Genomic DNA, 20,926 nt, shown 5'->3' with positions numbered 1-20,926 from the left:
CGAAGACCGAACTATGGCTTTCGGACATGTCAAGTTTTCTGGGTATGGAAAAAATTAAGTTCGCCTTGAGGGGATCTGTACTGGGGTTCGCCCGAAGGTGCAAAGAGTAGGAGGGATAAATAGGCGGGTAGTGTCTATGGGAGAGGAGCGGGCTTGTGCAGTATGGTTTGATTGAAGTATTGGTTTTACGTTGATGTTTGCACATTTTTGTTTTTTTTGTTATCTGTAACTGTTTACAATGCCGAAAAATACCTCAATTAAATTGTTTGTTAAAAAAAAAGAAAGGCGAACCACAGGAGAAGGGGGGAAGGAGGCAGAAGGGAGGGGAAGAGTGAGGAGACAGGGAACAATAGAGGGGAACCAGGGAGGTGCGGGGAGGGGGGGGGGGGGGGTTGGAGGCAGGGGAATGATAGCCGGAAGAAGGGCATGGGAAACAATGTCAAACTTGGCATCTGCAGGGACAGAGAGCAAGGAAAATCCAGGCGAAAGACGGGTCGAACGGCTGAAGCGGAGGTGAGCGCGAGACGACAACGGCAGCGAAAGTGACAACACCAACACCAGACTCATTCGCGTATTGCCCCCCTGTAATTGTTTCTCCATCACCCAAATGTATATCTACCTCCCCAGTTTCCCCCCCCCCCCCCCCCCCCCACACCCACAAACAGATGCCTATTTATGTGTTAAAAATAACATTGCCAATTGTCCAGAGTTGTTCTGTTGAGCTGGTGCATAATACCTACCAGTTATTTTATTTTATTGTATGTTTGTGTGTGCTCTTCTCTTCTATATATCTTATTTTGTGTACAACATAACAGTAAATATACTTTGTTCAAAAACCCAATAAAAACATTTATTTAAAAAAATGGACAAGTGTAGAGCAAGAAATCTTTTGACAATAGATTGGGCAAGTTAATTTCAAAAAACAAGAGCGATAGTTTTGCACAATTGACACCAAGACACCCAAAGGAGAATAGACTCAGCCAAGGTTATTGCTCTTGAATGTTATGTAGTTACTCTTGCATTTGTAGACAATAGACAAGGAAAGCATTGAACTTAGCTGTGATGTTTGCCGTATATGAACACTGTGTCAATATGCAATAGGTTCAGGCAAATAATAGTCACTTGAGCAAACCATTCAGGGACCGTCACTAACAGTGGTGCTATAGTCCAGCATGAAGGCTGGGATTAGGGAAGAAACCAGGAAGCAAAAACAGCACTGCAAATAAACTATACAAATGAGGAAAAAATGAAATCATCTTTCCCCATACTTTTTCCCTTGTTATTCTAAATTATTAAGCACATTTTTAACTGCCTTGGGACGTTGTTATTGCCTTACTGACTGACTGACCCATCTCTCCCACTGATCACGTGTCCATTCTCCCGCAGGTCCTCCAGCCGATGGCGCCGGCCCATCCCGGCGGCACCCTCTCCTGACTCCGAGGAGGAGGCCTTGGAGTGGAGTTCTGAGGGTGCAACTGTTTTAGTCACAGCACAGCTATTATCTCCACCCTCCACCAGTGCAGATACACACACCACGGTGGGACATGTTAGTGGTCAGGATTCTGGGGCACAATCTGGTGAGCACCACACTGCTGCTGATGTAGATCAGGTGGAGGCAGGATCCCAGGACCCAGCTGGGTCCCAGCCTGATGCTGAGCCTGTGGAAGAGGTCATCCTGGAGTTGATGGGGCCGTTAAGGTGCTGCCAGAGGGAAATGTCAGCAACACTCCAGCAGGTCCATAGCCGTTTGGAGGAGTCCCAGAGGCTATAGGTGCAGGAGGTGTCATTGGCAATGCGTAGCACCGAGGCCAACACTGCTAGAGTGGCGACTGCTTAGGAGAGCCTGGTGCACGACGTTGGCACCATTAGTGGAGGTGCCCAAGGCATCAAGCAGTCGGTGACGGCCATGGCTGAGGGTGTCGACAGAATGTCCACCTCGTTGGAGGATGTCAACCAGTACAAGGCTGACCTTGATGAGGTTTTGCGGGACATGTCCTGCTACCAGGTGGGAATGGTCGGGGGGCTGCGGAGCTTGTCCCAGTCACTGAGGAGCATCGCCAAGGACGTCGACACGATGCTGCAGACCATGGGAAACCGCCAGATAATGCAGGGCAGCTGGAACTTGAACTAACTGCCCCTCCATCCCAAGGTGAACTCCCGGACCCTATGGGCACTGAACGGGAGGAGAGGGTGCTAACCCAGACCCATCCCATGGACTGATGACGGTGGCCACTAGCTCCCCCTAAGTTCCACCCCTCTGATGAGGTTGCGTCTCACATCAGAACACAGGACAATGCAGCACAGCTGTGCATGTGCCACCGACAAGTGAGCCGGGACCATCCGACCCCAGAGGATGCCTGCCAGGGGCATCGATGGCCACAGGACGTGGTAAGCAGCTGACTAACTCCATCTCTGATGGTGCATCCCGGGAGCACACCTAGACAAAGCGTTAGAGCAAGAAAGGCAAAGCATATCGAGGATCACTGAGGGCACCGGAGGAGTGGGTAGGTAGAGGGTCGGGGGGTGGGGGGATCGATACCATCTGGAGAGTGGGGAATTGTAAAACACAATAAACACCCTTGAGCACAACCAGTATGAAGCCACTGTCACTTTCTTCCTCAAATGTGGGCTGGCCTCCAAACCCTTGGCCGATCTCGCCAGGCACCACCCCCACTTCCATGGGCACACCACGTGCAGGTGATGGGTGTGAGCGAGCACTCAGTAGACAGGCAGGGGTCAGACTATGGCATAAATTGAGGAGCACCGGTACTCAGCTCTCTGGGGGATTATCATCACACCTGTAGTAATCCACGGGAGGCAGGAGTTCCGTCACCACACCAATATTTATTTACAATAACGATATTACAGGAGCAGCTACAAACAGTGCTGCTAGCAGTCCAGTCAACTTAAGACGGCTCACAAAGCCTACACAAGTGATTATATGGGCCCCCTCAACGAGCTATCATTGAGGGAGCTCATACTCCAATTGGCCAACCAATAAAGCCAATTGGAGTTCATTACACCCCTCCACCCCCCAAGGTCCAAGGAATTCCTGCCAGCTGGCATTCCTCTGAGTTTCTTCCTGCTCCTCATGTCTGGGTCTGTCACCCCTGTGTCGTCCGCCGGGTCATTCTCCGAAGTGGGCGGGGTGTACCTTATAGGTGCCCGTCTTTTCCTTGACGACCTCCTTGGAAGTTGTTCTTCCTCCTCCTCGGGGAGAGGTGTCACGGCGGCCTCGTCGAGTGTGTCCATCTCCAACTCTGATGACTGGATGATGGGGTCTGGAGAAATTGCTCGAGGCTGGGGTGTGGTTATCCTTTCCGTCTGGGCTATCCCAGCTTGAGGCGGCCCTGCTTCGCCTGCCTCCAGGTGTGGTTCCGCTGCCCTTATTTGGTCTAGGTGTTTCTTCAGCACCTTACCTCGTATTGAAACCTCATAGGATATGGGCCCTGTTTGGGACTCTACCGTGCCTTTGACCCACGTTGGTCCATTCCCATAATTCTTGACCCAAACCGGTGCCCCCACCTGGAAATGTCTCTGCTGCCGACTATTATCATGCCCCCTGCGTTGGACCTCCTGTTGTTTCTCCACTTTCCCCGTTAAATTTGGGAATTTTCCAAATTCCCCACTTGTGAATGCCGTTCCGTTGTCCGACACCAATACCTCCGGAAGTCCATGTGTTGCAAACGAGGCCCTGAGCTTTTCAATTGTCGATGCTGTGCTTGCCGTGTTTACCCGGTGGACGTCCAACCATTTGGAGTGGGCGTCCACTATCACCAAAAACACTGAGCCCATGAAAGGGCCGGCGTGGTCAGTATGCAGGCGGGTCCACGGTCTGCCTGGCCATTCCTACGGGTGCAATGGCGCCGCTGGTGGCACTCTTTGCCCCTGTTGGCACTCCTGGCACCGACGTACCAAGGCTGCTATGTCTGTGTCCAAACCTGGCCACCAAACGTAGCTTCGAGCTAGCATCTTCATTTTAGACACCCCTGGGTGTCCGTGATGTAACTCAGTTAAGATTGCCTGACGGCCCTGAGCTGGGACGATTACCCGAGCTCCCCATAGTAGGATACCGTCTTCTACGGTTATTCGGTCACTTCTGCTCCAGTATGGGTGCATCTGGGGCTCCACTGGTCTTTCCAGTTCCCCTGTTAGCAGTAAATGCTTCACCTTGGCTAAAATTGGGTCTTTTTGCGTCCACAACCGAATATGTTGTGCGTCTACTGGTAGGGTGTCCAAAAAATTTAGAGTCATTACTGTCTCCTCTACTTTTGGTATTTGCGGCGGAGTGTCCGGGAGGGGAAGTCTGCTCAAAGCATCTGCATGTGCTACTCGCGTTCCCGGTCTGTGCTCCAGAACGTATCTATATGCCGCCAGTAGCAACGCCCAGCGTTGGATTCTAGCTGATGCAATCGGGGGTATTGACTTGTCTTCTTTTAATAACCCTAATAACGGCTTATGGTCCGTCACTATGGTGAATTTCTGCCCGTACAGATACTGGTGAAATTTGTTTACTGCAAATATCAGCGCCAGTCCTTCCTTCTCGATTTGGGCGTACTTCCTCTCAGCCATCGCCAAGGTCCTCGAAGCATAGGCTATTGGCCGTTCTTCCCCATTCCTTCCTCTATGGGCTAAGACAGCTCCTACCCCGTAGGGGGATGCATCTCAAGTGACCACCAACTCCTTCCTTGGGTCATAATGCTCTAGGACATTTTCGGATGACAGCTGTTCCTTAATGTCCCCAAATGCTCGGTTTTGGCGGGTGGACCATTTCCATTCTTGCCCCTTTTTTAGTAGCTGGTGGAGGGGTTCTAGGATGGATGCCCTATTTTCAATAAATTTTCCATAATAGGTTACCAACCCTAGAAATGATCGTAACTCCTGGACCGTGGTGGGAGCTGGGGCTTCTTTTATTGCCCTTACTCTGTCTTCTAATGGATGTAAGCCTGACTCGTCTACTTTATATCCCAGGTACGTCACTTGTGGGGCCAGAAAAACATATTTTTCCCTTTTTAGCCGTACGTCTGCCTTTGCGAAACGCCTGAGCACTTCCTCCAGGTTCCTTAAGTGTTCCCTGTTTGTCCTACCCGTGATTAAGGCATCGTCCAAATAAATCGCCACCTGCGGTAGTCCCTGTAGAATATTTTCCATCGTACGCTGGAATATAGCGCAGGCTGATGACACTCCAAAAGGTAGCCTAGTATAACGAAAAAGGCCCTTCAGGGTGTTGATCGTAGCGAACTTCTGGGAGCCCTTGTCCAGTTTTAACTGCAGGTAGGCATGGCTCATGTCTAGTTTCGTGAACAAAAGCCCACCTGCCAATTTGGCATATAGGTCGTCTATTTTCGGGATTGGGTATTTGTCCAGCAGTGCGTATTTGTTTACTGTCTGTTTGAAATCTCCACAGAGACGTATCGAGCCGTCTGGCTTCAAAATTGGTACCACTGGCGCTGCCCATTCCGAGAACTGTACTGGTCTGATAATGCCGTCACGCCGTAACCTTTCTATTTCGTCATCTACTTTCTTCCTCAATGCAAAAGGTACCGGCCTGGCCTTACAAAATTTCAGAAGGGCTTCTGAGTCCACGTGCAAAGTTGCTTTGGCGCCTATGATTTCCCCCAAACCTTCCTGGAAGACCTCCGGGTATTTTTGGAGTACTCCACTCAACTGCCCGCTTCCACTCTGGAAAATTTTCATCCAATCTAATTTTAGGTCTTTCAGCCAATTCCGTCCAATTAAGCTCGGTCCGGAGCCCTCTACTATCGTCAACGGTAATCTGAGCAATTGTTTCTCATATTCCACAGGTACATGAGTCGTGCCTAGAACATCCAGGGGTTCCCCGTGTAGGTTTTAAGTTTTGTCGATGTTTTTGTTAGGGTTAGTGGCTGGAGTCCATCTTTGATTTTTCTAAATGCTGACATTCCCATTACTGATACGGCCGCACCCGTGTCTATTTCCATTATTGTCAGCCGCCCGTTTACCCGTGGGGTAATCCTAATGGGTTCTGCTTTCTTCGTTGTAATATTATATAATTGTTCCCCTTCAGAGGAGGATGGGGCGTCTAGGTTGTGTACTTCCCTGCGTCCCCACCTGCTATTCCCCTTTTGCCACCTCCTTCTAGGGTTTCAGTCGTTGTTACCCAACTCTGTCTGGTGCCAGAAACGGTCCTTCTCTGTTGGGGAGCCTCAGCCGGTACTTCCCTCTGTCTCCAGTTAGTCCTGGCAGACTTGGGGGCAATTCTGGGGTTTTCCTTTTCCCTCTATTCCTCAGGTTTTTCCTGAGAGAAGCTATCTGGTAGCAGGACCCATTGTGGTAGTCCCTCTCACAGGTATCTACCTCCCATTGGAGTGCCCTGTAGTTCCTGCGCCCCACTTGCTGCCTTTTCTAGGGACAATGCGAGCTGTAACGCCTGCCTGCAGTCTAGCTCCGTTTCCGCCAACAGGCGTTTCTGTATTGCGAGGTCGTTTATACCACACACTAACCGGTCCCGAAGCATTTCATTTAGCGTCAGGCCGAACTCACATTTTTCCGCCAGCCTTCTCAGGCGGGTCAAGAAATTCGTGACTGACTCCCTGTCTTCCCGCTTCGCTGTGTAGAATCTGTACCTAAGCAAAATGAGGGATGGTTTTGGGTCGTAGTGCTCTTTCACCAATTCCGTTACTTCTTGGAAAGTTTTCGTGTCCGGCGCATCGGGATAAGTCAGACTACGTATAATGGCGAAAGCGGAGGGTCCGCACGCCGACAGCAGGATAAGCCGTCTCCTTTCGTCCGTCAGTATATCATTTGCCCGGAAGAAGTAACACATTCTCTCCACATACTGGGACCAGTCCTCAATAGCCGGGTCGAATGCCTCTAAACTCTCATGATGTGGAGATGCCGGCGTTGGACTGGGGTGAGCACAGTAAGAAGTCTTACAACACCAGGTTAAAGTCCAACAGGTTTGTTTCAAACACGAGCTTTCGGAGCACGGCTCCTTCTTCAGGTGAATAATTCATTCACCTGAAGAAGGAGCCGTGCTCCGAAAGCTCGTGTTTGAAACAAACCTGTTGGACTTTAACCTGGTGTTGTAAGACTCTAAACTCTCAAAAAATGGCATTTTTAAAATGGCAAGGCTTACCCTCCGAGTGCGACAGCTGGTCTCCGCAAAATTCGTAGTTTACCTCGTTGCCACTGTAGTAATCCACGGGAGGCAGGAGTTCCGTCACCACACCAATATTTATTTACACTAACGATATTACAGGAGCAGCTACAAACAGTGCTGCTAGCAGTCCAGTCAACTTAAGACTGCTCACAAAGCCTACACAGGTGCTTATATGGGCCCCCTCAATGAGCTATCATTGAGGGAGCTCATACTCCAATTGGCCAACCAATAAAGCCACTTGGAGTTCATTACAACACCCCTGCCCTTGAAAGCTGCTGATGGTGCCAACTCAGTCCCAGCACCCTGAAGTGATGTAACATATACCCTGAGAGGTTGGGAAATGGGGGTTGGGGGGGAACAGCTCCAGGGACCCAGGTTCGATTCCAGCCTTAGGTGACTGTCTGTCTGGAATTTGCACTTTATCCCCGTCTCTGCATAGGTTTCCTCCTGGTGCTCCGGTTTCCTCCCACAGTCCAGGTTAGGTGGATTGGCCATGCTAAATTTCCCCTTTGTGTCCAAAAGGTTAGGTGGGGTTATTGGGTTACGAGGATAGGGTGGAGGTGTGGGCTTAAGTAGTGTGCTCTTTTTAAGGGCTGGTGCAGACTCGATGGGCCAAATGGCCTCCTTATGCATTGCAAATTCTATGATACTCACCTCCTCAGTTCCCCACAGAAGCCCTACCGCCAGGTTCACACTCTTAAAAAGGTGTTCTAACCAACGCTAGCATGACCACTTACTGGGGAGGCTGATGAAGGACGGGAAGCTGTTGGAAAAGGGATGGCTCCCATTAATTGTATGGAAATTGGGCTCAAGCGGTAATAATTGGTTTCACGCCATGCTACGGCGAGATCTGGATTTAGCCTAAAGGAGCAGGCCGGTTGCATCGCAAACTGTTTAGCGCCTGGCATGGTTCTCGTTTTTGGCCTCTCCCGCTATTCACCGGCCTTCTTCTGTTCAAGCGAAAGCGCAACGAGACCAGAGAATTGCGCCCGATGTGGAAGTAAGCATGGAGTTAGCTCAGAGCTTGGCCTATACACTGTAATGTGTTAGCAATAAACGCACAATGTTCAACCATACAAGGCTTAGAACTCTTCATGAGACCTACTGAATATACAACATTAGAATATTGTGTTCTATTCAGTATATGTAGTTTGGTGGGTGTATTTTTGAGGCATAGGAAGAAAAATAAAAAATGAATAATAAAAAGGAAACCTACCATCCTGGTAATTCAGTACATTCTCAACAGATAAAAACAGGATTCGACATATCCGACAAAGGAAGTCTGAGCACGCCTGATTCAATTTTGGGTTTCTAATGAAACAGAAAGGTAAACAAAATTATAATGTCTTCCATTTTAAAATCCTCACCAGGCATAAAGAGCAGTGGTGGACAATTTTAAGTCATCAACTGAAGTAGGTACAATTGATATCAAAATGGCAGCTAAATTTAGCAACAGAAAAGTAACAGGCTGAAAAGAAAAGATTGTATTACCTGCCTCCTGAACAGAATTTGGCCTTCAGTTCTACTGTAAACCTTATAAAAGATGAGGAAGCTGTAGGCAGATAATGCAGTAGCTCAAAGAGTTATTTTAAAAAGTGGCTGTTTTTTAAATAAAGTTGAACATTAAATGTGGGGAATGGATGTTGTATATTCATGTCAATTAATTTAAAAGGATACTAAAAATATGATGTTCTTAACGTATAGGGACTTATTTTTATCTTCAAAGGATGAAAGAATTGAAAGATTCATACCCAGTTTAATGGAAAACAGTTTCGCTCTGTTGGGCAAGATACTGTACTGAACACTTAGAATGGAAAAGAACACCTCCATAGCTGTGACACTGGGAGTCTTTTCATAGTGTTTCTGTTAGAAAGCAATATGGAAGTAAAATTAAACAGAAAATAAGGCAATAGATTACATATACATAGAAGATAAGAGCAGGAGGAGGCCTTTTGGTCGTTCGGGCCTACTCCGCCATTCATCACGATCATGGCTGATCATCCAACTCAATAGCCTAATCCTGCTTTCTCCCCATAGCCTTTGATCCCAATCTCCCCAAGTGCTATATCCAGCCGCCTCTTGAATATATTCAAAGTTTTAGCATCAACTACTTCCTGTGGTAATGAATTCCACAGGCTCACCACTCTTTGTGTGAAGAAGTGTCTCCTTATCTCTGTCCGAAATAGTTCACCCTGAATCCTCAGGCTGTGACCCCTGGTTCTGGACATACCTATCATTAGTAACATCTTCCCTGCATCTACCCTGTCTAGTCCTGTTAGAATTTTATAAGTCTCTATGAGATTCCCCCCTCATTCTTCTGAACTCCAGAAAGAACAATCCCAACCTAGTCAATCTCTCCTCTTATGACAGTCCCGCCATCCCTGGAATCAGTCTGGCAAACCTTCGCTGCACTCCCTCGAGAGCAAGAACATCCTTCCTCAGAGAAGGAGACCAAAACTGCACACAATACCCAAAGTGGGGTCTCACCAAGGTCCTGTACAATTGCAGCAATACATCCCTGCTTCTATACTCGAAACCTCTTGCAATGAAGGCCAACATACCATTAGCCTTCTTTACCGCCTGCTGCACCTTCAGCGAATGGTGCACAAGGACACCCAGGTCCCGCTGCACACTCCCCTATCCCAATTTACAACCATTCAGGTAGTAATCTGCCTTCTTGCTTTTGTTTCCAAAATTAACAACCTCACACTTATCCAAATTATACTGCACCTGCCATTGATTTGCCCAACAGGAGTAAGTGCAAAGGAATCTGCCATTGGTATGCCCATGAACAGGAGTAGGTGCAAAGGAATTTCAACTCCAGATGTATACAAATATATAGCTTTGTTGCAGGGTACTTTCATGTAGCTCTAACATGATATATTTCATCAGACATTAAATGAAGTAGGTGTAACAAGAGATGACAGAGACCAGGAAAGGTTGGACTGCTTAAGCTTCCCAACATTGGTGTCAGAGATCCTTTTGCTCAAAAGCCTAAAACATAACAGAAGTTGAATGAAGGCTTACAAATGTACAAATTGTCACTATCATTAAATAATGTAACCACAGTAATTTCTCAGTGGAGATGTTCAAGCAAACTTTACATAGATGCAGGTAAATCGATCAGATCAGGTCACATCCCCCTCCTTGATCAGAACAGGAATCAATTGAAATGGAGATCAGTGGATTTTGCCCGGGTGGCAAGTTGAGAAACTACTCCAATTAAAATAAATGGGGGAAAAAAAGAGGAAAGGGGGAAAGAGGTAAAAATGGACCCTTTCATGAATTCACATACCTGAACCACAATCTGCCTGTTAAAAAGAAAGACACAGGAGCACAGAAGTGGCCCATTGCTACTTGCCCCTAGAGCAAGTATGTTTTTCAAATGAAACCTGCAATATCATACAATGTACTTTGTTCCATCAATTGCTGAAGGTAGTTAGAAATACTGATATTCACCAAAAGGTGGAGCTACCATACATCGAAATTGTGAATAAACCGGCATGTATGGGGCTTTCTGCAATTTTGGTACTTGCCTGAGACGAGACGTTTCTGAAAAGTAAGAATGTGGAGGTAAATTTTCAATATCTGAGCAGTAATGTGGCAGAGTGCAATATACACCAATTGTTGGACTTGCCTGAATTTCATTCCATTGCTTACAATGTAATGAAAATCGGTTTGATTCTATAAAGGGCAGTCAATCTGCTCTGTAGGTTACTGCCCAAGTGATGCATGTGAAAATCCACTTTATGGTGTAATCTACTGTATTTAATCCCATATTGATGACATAAAGCAATCACATTTTAAAAAGGAGAGCAAAAACTGGGCAGTGTAGCCACCGAAGCTGTCCACTTCCCGACATAAAATGGAACATTGAGTTGCATGCAGGGAAAATTGGACAATGACAGAGAGGCAAGCAGGTTGCAGAACCTCTCTGTGGATACTGTCTGTGAAGAAACCAGACAGCATAGAAACTAACAAGCTGCGCATATTAATTGAGCGATTCCCGGTGATTCCCAGGCACAATGGACACAACAATTAGAAGAGATTGAAACATTCTATAGGTCAGACATCCCGGCGCCAGTGGAATCTGAAACAAAAGGACACAAACAAGGTAGAAAGAACTGCCCAGTGATCGAGGAACAGCCCCGTCATTGGGGAAATTCAAATCAATCGATTGGGAAGAGACCCAATCGATTGCAAGTTTATAGAGGGTCCACCCAGATGAGCGAGAAACCCAAAACAGTATAAGACAGAGACCCCGACCCCAGCTCTCTCTCTTAGCCAGCCCTCCTCGCTCTCTTAGCCAGCCCTCCGCTCTCTTAGCCGGCCCTCCCAGCAGAACACCTTTGCAGCAGCTCTCCAGGAACTTGGACGTGAGAAGGAGAGGCCTGGCCAATTGCTACACCGACAAGTAAGTGTCATGCAACGCACGCTACGAGAGTAGACACTCCTGACCCCTTTAGTCCACACCAACTGGAAGCCTGCGGATCCAGGACAAAGCAAAAGGCCATTGTTCCCTGATCCGGCAGTTCCCTTATTCCAGATAAGTATTGGCCTAGGAGTGGTAGGAACCGTTTAGTCTTAGTATTATGTGTATGAGTAGTAAATAACTGTGTAATAATAAACGTGTCTTGTTTGAACTTACTAACTGGTGTATTGAGTCATTGATCTGAACTTGAACTTGAATCTTGTGGCGGTATCATAAAGATACCTGGCGACTCTGGAGCTTAGGAATAAAACAGAGTCAATTGAGTGTAAAGCACACTCACCCAGAACGAGCAACATTTAGTGGCGAACTCTGACGGGACTCGACTAGAAGTGGCCCCCCCACTCCGAGAGAACCCAACAATTTGAATCAGAAATCCAATTGTGAAAAGAAATAACCACAAGTGTTCAAGCAGTTCACATCAATCCTCATAATTCGGAAGTGTGTTTTTGCATGCATAACTAACAACCCTGTTAAATTTAGAACAAGGGATGCTATGGCGGTGTTATAAATTACGGGTATGGCTTTTGCTATTTTCCAAAGTATGAACTCCCGACAGTTTGTCGCAACAAAAATCTCTCGGTTTTACCTTAGCGAAAGCCATACCCGTAATTTATAACACTGCCTTAGCATCCCTTGTTCTAAATTTAACCGAGAGCATTGAGAAAAAGATGGCCATGCAGGCAATGGAGCGCCTCATGCACCCCCAAGAGTTTGTAGTCGCAGCGACCAGCAGAGTAGGTCAGTGTCCCGTTTGGGAAAAAGAGATCAGGAAGTACCTCAAAGGGAAAGGATGGCTCCTTTGGAGCGAATTCTGTTCGAATGAGGAAACAGGCCCCGGGAGTATAGGACATACTTGGTGGGAGGACCTGAGCGCAATTCACAAAAGGAATTTAGGTAAAGCACGTAAGCCGATGGCAATTGTGTCCAGATTGGCACAATTGCGAGGCACAGAGGAGGTCGTCAGGACGCTCTGAGCAGAATTAGAGGAAAGGCATCGCATGAGTAAAGTGGATGTCAGTGATATAGAGAGAGAGAATTTAGAATTAAGAAAGAAGTTGGCAGATAAGGATAGAGAGGTGGATGATGCCAAGAGGCAACACCAGTCTTGTCTAGCCCATCTGAGCAGCTCCCAGGTACAATACGAAAAAGCCTATCAGGATGTGCAGCGTGCAGTCTTGATAAGACAGGAATCAGAAAAGTAGGTAGAGGCACTGAAGAAACAGTGCAGCGACCTGAAGGCAGCTTTAAGAGCACTCCATGCTGTCACCACTGAGCAAAGGCAAAGCACAGTGGACCATGCTAAGTGTAGGAAGCAGATTGCGGAGCTGCAATCTCTGCTTTCTGTGCAGAATGGCTTCCAAGAAACCTTTCGAATGCAATTAGAGGAAAAGAATGCACCAGATTGGCAGGAGTTAAGCGAGACAGTGCAGCGATATGTTCAGGGAACATGTGCGCTAGAAACGCAGCAGAAAAGGAAAGCGCCCCAATCCCCCACAGATCAGTTAGCACCTGCACCAATTAACCCAGTCACCACCCAACGAAAAGCAACCGCAGGCGGCATACCCGAGATCACTTACACCACCCCCTTAACCGTGACTCAATTAAGGGACTCGTGTGAGAAAATCACCCCGTTCCTCCCCACTTCAGACCCCCACCAATTCTTTGCAAAAGTTAAACAGCAGGCGACCACGTACGGCCTTGATGCGCGAGAGCAGGTTAAGCTCACAGTTTTGAGTTTAGACTCATCAGTAGTAGCAGCCCTCCCTGACCCACAGAACGTTGGAGGAGGTACCCTAGAGGAAATGCATACAGCTATTTTGGATGCGATAGGGTATAACAGTGGAGACCCAGTAGAAGTCCTAAACAAGTGTAGGCAGAAAGAGACCGAGCACCCCACAGCATTTGCAGGAAGGCTGTGGATTCACTTCACTGCAGTTTTTGATGAATTAGACCGCGCACATTTGACCCAAGATAACATAACTAAATGGACCCTTACTATTATCTCCCATGCCACAGAGGCAGGACAGAAAGCCTGCTCTAATTACGACCCCTCAGAAGAGTCCGATAATGAAAAATGGGTCTTGAAAAGATTGTCCCGCACTTGGGAGCAATCCGTCCACAATAAAACAGCATTTATAAATCCCGAGGACGGGCAGGCAGATGCAGACATGCATCCAGTTAAAACACATCAAAACCCCGTATGGATAAATGAAGATAGAAACAGCCCACCCCAGAAATCCCAGGAGTGTTATAGAACATAGAACGACACAGTGCAGTACAGGCCCTTCGGCCCTCGATGTTGCATCGACATGGAAAAAACTAAAGGCCATCTAACCTACACTATGCCCTTATCATCCATATGCTTATCCAATAAACTTTTAAATGCCCCCAATGTTGGCGAGTTCACTACTGTTGCAGGTAGGGCATTCCACGGCCTCACCACTCTTTGCGTAAAAAACCCACCTCTGACCTCTGTCCTATATCTATTACCCCTCAATTTAAGGCTATGTCCCCTCGTGCTAGCCACCTCCATCCGTGGGAGAAGGTTCTCGCTGTCCACCCTATCTAACCCTCTGATCATTTTGTATGCCTCTATTAGGTCACCTCTTAACCTTCTTCTCTCTAACGAAAACAACCTCAAGTCCATCAGCCTTTCCTCATAAGATTTTCTCTCCATACCAGGCAACATCCTGGTAAATCTCCTCTGCACCCGTTCCAAAGCTTCCACGTCCTTCCTATAATGAGGCGACCAGAACTGTACGCAATACTCCAAATGCGGCCGTACTAGAGTTTTGTACAACTGCAACATGATCTCATGGCTCCGGAACTCAATCCCTCTACCAATAAAGGCCATCACACCATAGGCCTTCTTCACAACCCTATCAACCTGGGTGGCAACTTTCAGGGATCTATGTACATGGACACCGAGATCCCTCTGCTCATCCACACTACCAAGAATTTTACCATTAGCCAAATATTCCTCATTCCTGTTATTCTTTCCAAAGTGAATCACCTCACACTTCTCCACATTAAACTCCATTTGCCACCTCTCAGCCCAGCTCTGCAGCTTATCTATTTCCCTCTGTAACCTGCAACATCCTTCCACACTGTCTACAACTCCACCGACTTTAGTGTCGTCTGCAAATTTACTCACCCATCCTTCTGCGCCCTCCTCTAGGTCATTTATAAAAATGACAAACAGCAATGGCCCCAGAACAGATCCTTGTGGTACGCCACTCGTAACTGAACTCCATTCTGAACATTTCCCATCAACCACCACTCTCTGTCTTCTTTCAACTAGCCAATTTCTGATCCACATCTCTAAATCACCCTCAATCCCCAGCCTCCCTATTTTCTGCAATAGCCGACCCTGGGGAACCTTATCAAACATAGAACATAGAACAGTACAGCACAGAACAGGCCCTTCGGCCCTCGATGTTGTGCCGAGCCATGATCACCCTACTCAAACCCACGTATCCACCCTATACCCGTAACCCAATAACCCCCCCCTTAACCTTACTTTTTTTAGGACACTACGGGCAATTTAGCATGGCCAATCCACCTAACCCGCACATCTTTGGACTGTGGGAGGAAACCGGAGCACCCGGAGGAAACCCACGCACACACGGGGAGGACGTTTTACTGAAATCCATATACACCACATCCACTGCTCTACCCTCGTCCACCTGTTCAGTCACCTTCTCAAAGAACTCGATAAGGTTTGTGAGGCATGAACTATCCTTCACAAAACCATGCTGACTATCCCTAATCATATTATTCCTATCTAGATGATTATAAATCGTATCTCTTATAATCCTCTCCAAGACTTTACCCACAACAGACGTGAGGCTCACAGGCCTATAGTTGCCGGGGTTATCTCTACTCCCTTTCTTGAATAAAGGGACCACATTTGCTATCCTCCAGTCCTCTGGCACTATTCCTGCAGCCAATGATGACCTAAAAATCAAAGCTAAAGGCTCAGCAATCTCTTCCCTGGCTTCCCAGAGAATCCTAGGATAAATCCCATCAGGCCCCGGGGACTTATCTATTTTCACCTTGTCTAGAATTGCCAACACTTCTTCCCTATGCACCTCAATTCCATCTATTCTAATAGCCTGGGTCTCAGTATTCTCCTCCACAATATTATCTTTTTCCTGAGTGAATACTGACGAAAAGTAGTAATTTAGTATCTCGCTTATCTCCTCAGCCTGCACACACAACTTCCCACCACTGTCCTTGACTGGCCCTACTCTTACCCTAGTCATTCTTTTATTCCTGACATACCTATAGAAAGCTTTTGGGTTTTCCTTGATCCTACCTGCCAAAGACTTCTCATGTCCCCTCCTTGCTCGTCTTAGCTCTCTCTTTAGATCCTTCCTCGCTTCTCTGTAACTATCAAGCGCCCCAACTGAAACTTCATGCCTCATCTTCACATAGGCCTCCTTTTTCCTCTTAACAAGAGATTCCACTTCTTTGGTAAACCACGGTTCCCTCGCTCTACCCATTCCTCCCTGTCTGACTGGTATGTACTGATCAAGAACACGCAATAGCTGTTCCTTGAACAAGCTCCACATATCCAGTGTGCCCAATCCTTGCAGCCTACTTCTCCAACTTACACATCCTAAGTCATGTCTAATGGCATCATAATTGCCCTTCCCCCAGCTATAACTCTTGCCCTGCGGGGTATACTTATCCCTTTCCATCACTAATGTAAAGGTCACCGAATTGTGGTCACTGTCTCCAAAGTGTTCACCTACCTCCAGATCTAACACCTGGCCTGGTTCATTACCCAAAACCAAATCCAAAGTGGCCTCACCTCTTGTTGGCCTGTCAACATATTGTGTCAGAAAACCCTCTTGCACACATTGTACAAAGAACAACCCGTCCAATGTACTCGAACTATATCTTTTCCAGTCAATATTAGGAAAGTTAAAGTCTCCCATAACAACTATCCTGTTACTTTCGCTCTTTTCCAGAATCATCTTCGCCATCCTTTCCTCTACATCTCTAGAACTATTAGGTGGCCTATAGAAAACTCCCAGCAGTGTGACCTCTCCTTTCCTGTTTCTAACCTCAGCCCATAATACCTCGGAAGAAGAGTCCCCATCTTGCATCCTTTCTGCCACCGTAATACTGTCCTTGACTAGCAGCGCCACACCTCCCCCTCTTTTGCCCGCTTCTCTGACCTTACTAAAACACCTAAACCCCGGAACCTGCAACAACCATTCCTGTCCCTGCTCTATCCATGTCTCTGAAATGGCCACAACATCGAAGTCCCAGGTACCAACCCATGCTGCCAGTCCCCCTACCTTATTTCGTATACTCCTGGCATTGAAATAGACACACTTCAAACCACCGACCTGAACACTGGCGCCCTCCTGTGAAGTCAAATCTGTGCTCCTGACCTCTCTACTCTCAATCTCCCGTACCCCAAAACTACAATCCAGGTTCCCATGCCCCTGCTGAATTAGTTTAAACCCCCCCAAAGAGTACTAACTAATCTCCCCCCCAGGATATTGGTGCCCCTTAGGTTTAGATGTAGACCATCCTGTCTATAGAGGTCCCACCTTCCCCAGAAAGAGCCCCAGTTATCCAGAAATCTGAATCCCTCCCGCCTGCACCATCCCTGTAGCCACGTGTTTAATTGCTCTCTCTCCTTATTCCTCGTCTCACTATCACGTGGCACGGGCAACAACCCAGAGATAACAACTCTGTTTGTTCTCACTCTGAGCTTCCATCCTAGCTCCCTAAAGGCCTGCCTGACATCCTTGTCCCCTTTCCTACCTATGTCGTTAGTGCCAATGTGGACTACGACTTGGGGCTGCTCCCCTTCCCCCTTAAGGACCCGAAAAACACGATCCGAGACATCACTTACCCTTGCACCTGGGAGGCAACATACCAAACGTGAGTCTCTCTCGCTCCCACAAAATCTCCTATCTGTGCCCCTGACTATTGAGTTCCCAATTACTAATGCTCTGCTCCTCTCCCCACTTCCCTTCTGAGCAACAGGGACAGACTCCGTGCTAGAGTCCCGTACCCCATGGCTTACCCCTGGTAAGTCGTTCCCCCCCACAAGTATCCAAAACGGTATACGTGTTACTCAGGGGAACGACCGCAGGAGGTCCCTGCACTGACTGCTTCTTCCCAGTCCCTCTTACAGTTACCCATCTATCTCCAGTCTTTGGTGTAACTACTTCCCTGAAGCTCCTATCTGTGACCACCTCTGCCTCCCGAATGATCCGAAGTTCATCCAACTCCAGCTCCAGTACCATAACTCGGTCTTGTAGGAGCTGGAGCTGGCTGCACTTCCTGCAGGTAAAATCAGCAGGGACACTAACGGCATCCCTCACCTCAAACATCCTGCAGGAGGAACATTGCACTACCTTCCCTGCCATCCCACTTAATTTCAACCAAGTTCTGGTAAACAAATATAAAACAAATAAAAAATAATAATATAATATAGCACTTACCTGCTCACATCAATGGGTCTTATTATTAGGTTAGAGGAGGAGGGCGGGTGTGAGACACTATACGTGTAGTGTCTCGGGTATCCTCTCCACCAGAATTTATTGGCTAGGAGAAAATCCTTCCCAGAAGTCCGCAGGTCGTACTTCCGGTTCCCGCCTTATATTATCTTTGCTCCCACTGGCACCCCGCCGCTCTCCCGCTCTCAATGTGTCCCCTTGCGCTCTTTCACTGACTCACTGCCGCTCTCCTCGCGTTCTTTTATCCTGTGTCCCTCTGAACTCCCGCTGCTTTATTGGCTCTCTCTCTCTGAACTCCCGCTGCTTTATGGGCTCTCTCTCTCTGAACTCCCGCTGCTTTATGGGCTCTGTGTCTCTGAACTCCCGCTGCTTTATGGGCTCTCCCTCTGTCTCTGAACTCCCGCTGCTTTATGGGCTCTCCCTCTGTCTCTGAACTCCCGCCGCTTTCTGGGCTCTCTCTCTGTCTCTGAACTCCCGCCGCTTTCTGGGCTCGCTCTGTCTCTGAACTCCCACCGCTTTCTGGGCTCTCCTTATAATTGCGGACAATTAGGACACTATGCACGAGAATGTCAAGCCCCCCCAAAACAGCTCCAGAATCAGCCCACCAATGCCCACCGAAGCAGCAACGAAACCAACAGCCCCGACCCCCCCCCCCCCCCCCCCCCCCCACCCACTCAGGGAACAATACCCAAGGGAACAATGCACCAGAGTGCCTGCTCCACCTTATGTGCCTCAGGGGTCATGTTACAACTGTGGCAGCCAGGGCACTTCGCCCAAGATTGCAGGAAACCCCCGCCACCCCACTTCAGCTACAAGGTCCCAGCTGCCCCATGCAAGTTATGAGCGCTTACCCACCACTTCTCATGGCAGGTCACCTCAGCAATGCCAATTCATTTTTGTTTCTTTCCTACTTCCTCTCTTCTTCGGTCACACTGCACTGACTCAATATGCTAGTTACACCCCAAGTCAAATGTAATTTACGGTATCCTTCTTTCTGATGGAACCTGTACGATATTTGTTGCATGTTTGTTTGCATGTGTTTGTTAAATGTTCAGTGTTTAAATTTAAACAGCTTTTCACAGCCCCACGCCACCACTCCGGGAACCTGCAGTATGTTTGTTGCATGTTTGTTTGTTTGTGTTTTGTTTGTTTTCCAGCAACAGTAGCTCTGCGGCCAAATGCACAGTTTGTCCGCAGATACCTAAGAGAACTTGCCAGGCTTGCTGGTCAGCTAGGACAGCTGAGAGATTGCCCGGACCCCAATTTCATAACTGCTCTTCTGTTTGGAGGACAGAAGAGGCAACCCCCATGATGACTACATTCTTGCCCGTTCGTTTCAGGTCGCTCAGGCAGTGGAGAAATGGCATTGAGGACCTGCCCTGTCTGAGGACCCCCCACTGGTCAACTAAGCTCGGGTACAGAACAGCACGCCCTACCCGGGGATTCCACCCAAATCTTATCCGTCGCGGCCCATACGCAACTCATTTCGAAAGTCTTATTTCTAAAAGTTTGGTTTTGTTTGTTTATTTCAGGTAGCGCTTTAGTTGCCATTCCACATGCTATTTACATCCAGGAACATTGGGATGGTAAATTGCAAAGCCTGTGAGACGGCTCGCAGTGGCACAGTAGTTAAGTGTATGTCTGGTCCTAAATTTGTTTTGATAAAAAAAATGAGGGAGTCACATGGAGTGACCAATCATAAAGGGATACTTGGCATAAGAGGACAGACATACTAAAATTCAAGATGTTAAATGGTTCACTAACAGACACTATGCTTGATCCCATAGCTTGGACATTCCGAGGAGAGACCAAGAACAGGATCAAAGCAAGAGAAGACCAAAGCAGGAAAAGAGAAAAGAAAGAAGATGAAGACCCCATAGAACATAGAACAGTACAGCACAGAACAGGCCCTTCGGCCCTCGATGTTGTGCCGAGCAATGATCACCCTACTCAAACCCACATATCCACCCTATACCCGTAACCCAACAACCCCCCCCCCCCCCCCCCCCCCCCCCCCTTAACCTTACTTTTTAGGACACTACGGGCAATTTAGCATGGCCAATCCACCTAACCCGCACATCTTTGGACTGAGCCCCAGTTATCCAGAAATCTGAATCCCTTTGGACCCCAGTTGTTGTTGTACTCTTCATTATGGCATCCATGTGGTTGCGCGCGGACGCGAATCCCCTTACCCCCACTCCGCTGGCCGTAAATGCTTCCCTTCAACGTTTTACCCAGAGCCCAGTAACCAGCAGCAGTAACCCGACCTGGTGTACCAAATTTATGAATTGGTACTCCTTGTCATATGTAGTAGAATCGCTTTTGGCACTGGCGATTGTCTGCATCATAGTACAGACTTTTAGGATGAGGAAATGGCGAAGGAGAGCCTACCGCTCTCGAACCTCGATGGTATATAGGATGAGATCCCCTATCTTCGGTTTCCATCAGTCCCCCAAACCCCTTGAAATATAAATAAAGCATTTTCTTTTTGTTGTTGCCATGCCATGTAAATAAAGGATTGTGATTTGAATGATTATGTATCTCTGAGCTCGACTGCTGAGTCAGAGACGTGTATAATGAATATTGTTCTAATCTGTACTGATAGGAAGATAGAATGACGGAATGTAAGTTGAGTGTAGTTTATTTAAGGTGAGTTAGAGGTTCCCGTTGTGATTTTGATAATGCATGTCCCCTATGACATAGCACCTAATAGAGATTGTAGGTAAAATTTCTGCATAGTTGAGGAAAGTGCAGAGGCCATGGAACTCACTGAGGTCAGGGAACGAAGACACCGTAGTTGTGTGATCC

At 47.6% G+C, this 20,926-nt stretch overlaps 1 protein-coding gene across 11 annotated transcripts in view; it reads right to left on the bottom strand.

Moving 5' to 3' along the window:
* The window catches only part of LOC119956323 (meiosis inhibitor protein 1), a 536,433-nt gene that overhangs the window by 216,685 nt on the left and 298,822 nt on the right, over nt 1-20,926 (bottom strand). For all 11 annotated transcript variants that reach the window (XR_005458631.1, XM_038783445.1, XM_038783450.1 and 8 more), the window contains 3 exons: nt 8,893-9,004; nt 8,633-8,693; nt 8,358-8,452 (listed from right to left, as the gene is read on the bottom strand). Coding sequence is in view for 10 of the 11 variants with exons in the window: in XM_038783445.1 (XP_038639373.1) it covers nt 8,358-8,452; nt 8,633-8,693; nt 8,893-9,004 (268 nt within the window). In the remaining variant the exon portion in view is untranslated. The remainder of the gene's footprint in view (nt 1-8,357; nt 8,453-8,632; nt 8,694-8,892; nt 9,005-20,926) is intronic.

Source organism: Scyliorhinus canicula, chromosome 23, assembly GCF_902713615.1.
Source record: "Scyliorhinus canicula chromosome 23, sScyCan1.1, whole genome shotgun sequence".
Taxonomy (NCBI): domain Eukaryota; kingdom Metazoa; phylum Chordata; class Chondrichthyes; order Carcharhiniformes; family Scyliorhinidae; genus Scyliorhinus; species Scyliorhinus canicula.
This window is presented reverse-complemented; position numbering and strand designations above follow the sequence as displayed.